The sequence below is a fragment of the Dipodomys ordii genome, unplaced genomic scaffold (assembly GCF_000151885.1).
Source record: "Dipodomys ordii isolate 6190 unplaced genomic scaffold, Dord_2.0 Scaffold76, whole genome shotgun sequence".
In the NCBI taxonomy this organism is placed as follows: Eukaryota; Metazoa; Chordata; class Mammalia; order Rodentia; family Heteromyidae; genus Dipodomys; species Dipodomys ordii.
Window position 1 is genome coordinate 5,533,177 of NW_012267292.1, and position 3,376 is coordinate 5,536,552.

Here is a 3,376-nt window from a genome sequence, read left to right on the forward strand (position 1 = left end):
CCTTCCGGACTCAGCCCGCGCACCCGGGGTCTGTTCCAGCCCGCTGCGCTCCGAGTCCGCGCCGCGATCGAGGAGGAGCCGGCTGCGGGGGCCGGGCTGCGCGGGGGGTGGGGGGGAGGAGGGGGCCTCCCCCACCAACCTCACCCCCGAGGAGCTCTTGGAAGGGCTCCCGCCTGCAGCAGCTGGGGAATCCGCTCGGCGGGGAGAATCCGCGCCAGGGAATCCAGCTCTCCGAAATCCGCTGCGAACAAAAAGCGCCAGGTTTTGCTCCCTCCCTCCCCCTCCGCCCCTCGACGCGCACGCGAAGAAATAGTTTTCTGCAGAAATGCAACAAGTAGCACCCGGAGCTCGCCCAGCGCCCTGCTCCCCCTGACTTGGCCGGGCGAAGCCTGCCTGCAGAGACCCAGGCCAGCCACCGGACAAAGGGCGGAGGAGGGGCTGGAGTGCGCAGCGAAGTCAGAAAGAGGCCATTGAGCGACTCCGGCCAGGCCGAAGGGAATGCAGAGGAGACACGGAGCCGGCAGGCCAAGAGGACCAGCCGGCCGCAGCGCGCAGGGCGGGCGGCGATGGAGGCGGTCCGCGCCGTGCGATTCCTGCTGGTGGTGTGCTGCTGCCTGGCGCTCCCGCCCCGGGCCCAGACCGTGTGCCCGGAGCGTTGCGACTGCCAGCACCCCCAGCACCTCCTGTGCACCAACAGGGGGCTCCGCGCTGTGCCCAAGACCAGCTCGCTGCCTAGCCCCCAGGACGTGCTGACCTACAGCCTAGGGGGCAACTTCATAACCAACATCACCGCCTTCGACTTCCACCGCCTGGGGCAGCTCAGACGGCTGGACCTGCAGTACAATCAGATCCGCTCTCTGCACCCCAAGACCTTCGAGAAGCTCTCGCGGCTAGAGGAGCTCTACCTGGGGAACAATCTCCTGCAGGCGCTGGCGCCCGGCACGCTGGCCCCGTTGCGCAAACTGCGCATCCTCTACGCCAATGGGAACGAGATTGGACGCCTAAGCCGCGGCTCCTTCGAGGGCCTGGAGAGTCTAGTGAAGTTAAGACTGGACGGGAACGCCCTGGGGGCGCTGCCGGACGCAGTCTTCGCCCCTTTGGGCAATCTGCTCTATCTCCATCTGGAGTCTAACCGGATCCGCCTTTTAGGGAAGAACGCCTTTGCCCAGCTGGGCAAACTGCGCTTCCTCAACCTCTCTGCCAACGAGCTCCAGCCCTCCCTGCGCCATGCGGCCACTTTCGCGCCGCTGCGCTCCCTGTCCACTCTGATCCTCTCCGCCAACAGCTTGCAGCACCTCGGCCCGCGGGTCTTCCAGCACCTGCCACGCCTCGGCCTGCTCTCTCTCAGGGGGAACCAGCTCACGCACCTCGCGCCTGAGGCCTTTTGGGGGCTGGAGGCCCTGCGCGAGCTGCGCCTGGAGGGCAATCGGCTGAGCCAGCTGCCCTTGGCGCTGCTGGAGCCTCTGCACAGCTTAGAAGCGCTGGACCTGAGCGCCAACGAGCTGTCGGCCCTGCACCCCGCCACCTTTGGCCGCCTGGGCCGCCTCCGCGAGCTCAGCCTCCGCGACAATGCCCTCAGTGCCCTCTCCGGGGACATCTTCGCCGCCAGTCCGGCCCTCTACCGGCTGGATCTAGACGGCAACGGCTGGACCTGCGACTGCCGGCTGCGGGGCCTGAAGCGCTGGATGGGCGACTGGCATTCTCAGGGCCGGCTCCTCACAGTCTTCGTGCAGTGTCGCCATCCCCCGGCCCTGCGGGGCAAGTACCTGGATTACCTGGATGAGCAGCTGCTGCAGAACGGGTCTTGCGTGGATCCCTCGCTCTCCCCGACCACAGACTGGCCAAGGCCCCTGCCCACCGCCGCAGGGGAGAAGATGGCGTCCCTCGACGGAGATCTCCTGGAGGTTCGTCCAGATCATCCGCAGCCCCAGCCTCGGGGGCGGGTTCTAGCCGGGGTGGCCTGGGATGGGGCTGCCCGGGAACTCGTGAGCAACCGAAGTGCTCTAAGGTTGAGCCGACGGGGTCCGGGTCTCCGGCATCAGAGCCCTTCGGTGGCGGCGGCGGCGGCTGCGGGCCCAGATCCACCACCCCTGGACAGGCTGCATGAGAAGCTGGATAGGAATCGCCCGACGCCTACCGACCCAGCTCAGGCAGAGGCCACCCAGACGGCAGAACCCGCCTCCGTGCCGCCGCCTGCCAGAGACTCCCGGCAGCGTGCCGCCAAGCAGCGCCTGGCTGCGGAGCCGCAGGAGCGCGCAGCCCAGTCCGACGGCGGGGCCGGCCTGTCGCCGCTGGTGTCCGACCCGTGCGACTACAACAAGTACGTCCTGTGCAACCTGACGGTGGAGGCGGTGGGCACCGACAGCGCCTCGGTGCGCTGGGCCGTGCGTGAGCACCGCAGCCCGGGGCCGCCGGGCGGCGCGCGCTTCCGCCTGCTTTTCGATCGCTTTGGCCAGCAGCCCAAGTTCCATCGCTTCGTCTACCTGCCGGAGCGCAGCGACTCGGCCACGCTGCGCGAGCTGCGCGGAGACACCCCTTACCTGGTATGCGTGGAGGGCGTGCTCGGGGGCCGAGTCTGCCCCGTGGCCCCCCGGGATCACTGTGTAGGGTTGGTCACCTTGCCAGAGGCGGGGAGCCGGGGTGGCGTCGACTACCAACTGCTGATTCTGGCTCTGCTGGCAGTGAACGCGCTGCTGGTGTTCCTAGCCCTGGCGGCCTGGGCCTCGCGCTGGCTGCGGAGGAAGCTGCGCGCCCGGCGGAAGGGCGGAGCCCCGGTGCACGTGCGCCACATGTACTCCACCCGACGGCCGCTGCGCTCCATGGGCACCGGTGTGTCCGCGGACTTCTCGGGGTTCCAGTCCCACCGGCCGCGCACCACGGTGTGCGCGCTCAGCGAGGCGGACCTCATCGAGTTCCCTTGCGACCGCTTCATGGACAGTACGGGTGGCGGGACGGGTGGCAGCTTGAGGAGGGAGGACCACCTCCTGCAACGATTCGCCGACTAGATCCGGGGCCTCGGGGCCTTGCGGAAGCGATCTCACTAGCCTTGAAGAAGCACTTCCCATCCGGCTTCCCAATCCTCATCAGGGGAAGTCTGCTTTGTCAGATGTCACTTGGGGGCATTTGCTGCAGAGATGGAGGGAGACAGAGAGAGCCGACCTGGGTACCACCTTCCCCTTCCTGGAATCATGGTCAGTGGATGGTACTCAGTGGTCAAAGTCAAGACTAGGGAAATGATTGGTAGGGGCAGAGATGGGAGGCTGAATCTTGTAGCATTGCACTGGCCTCCTTTGGACCAGAAAAGGGTGCTTTGTACTCCTAACACAAGCAGGAAGATTTGGGTTTATGCTTTGGTTTGTTCAGTCAGTGTCAACAG

At 66.9% G+C, this 3,376-nt stretch overlaps 1 protein-coding gene across 1 annotated transcript; it reads left to right on the forward strand.

The window, feature by feature from the left end:
• The first annotated feature begins 566 nt into the window (after window positions 1-566).
• Window positions 567-3,005, forward strand: Tril (TLR4 interactor with leucine-rich repeats). The gene has a single exon (XM_013024429.1). It carries the CDS (start codon window positions 567-569, stop codon window positions 3,003-3,005), a length of 2,439 nt encoding a protein of 812 aa, XP_012879883.1.
• Window positions 3,006-3,376: the final 371 nt, after the last annotated feature.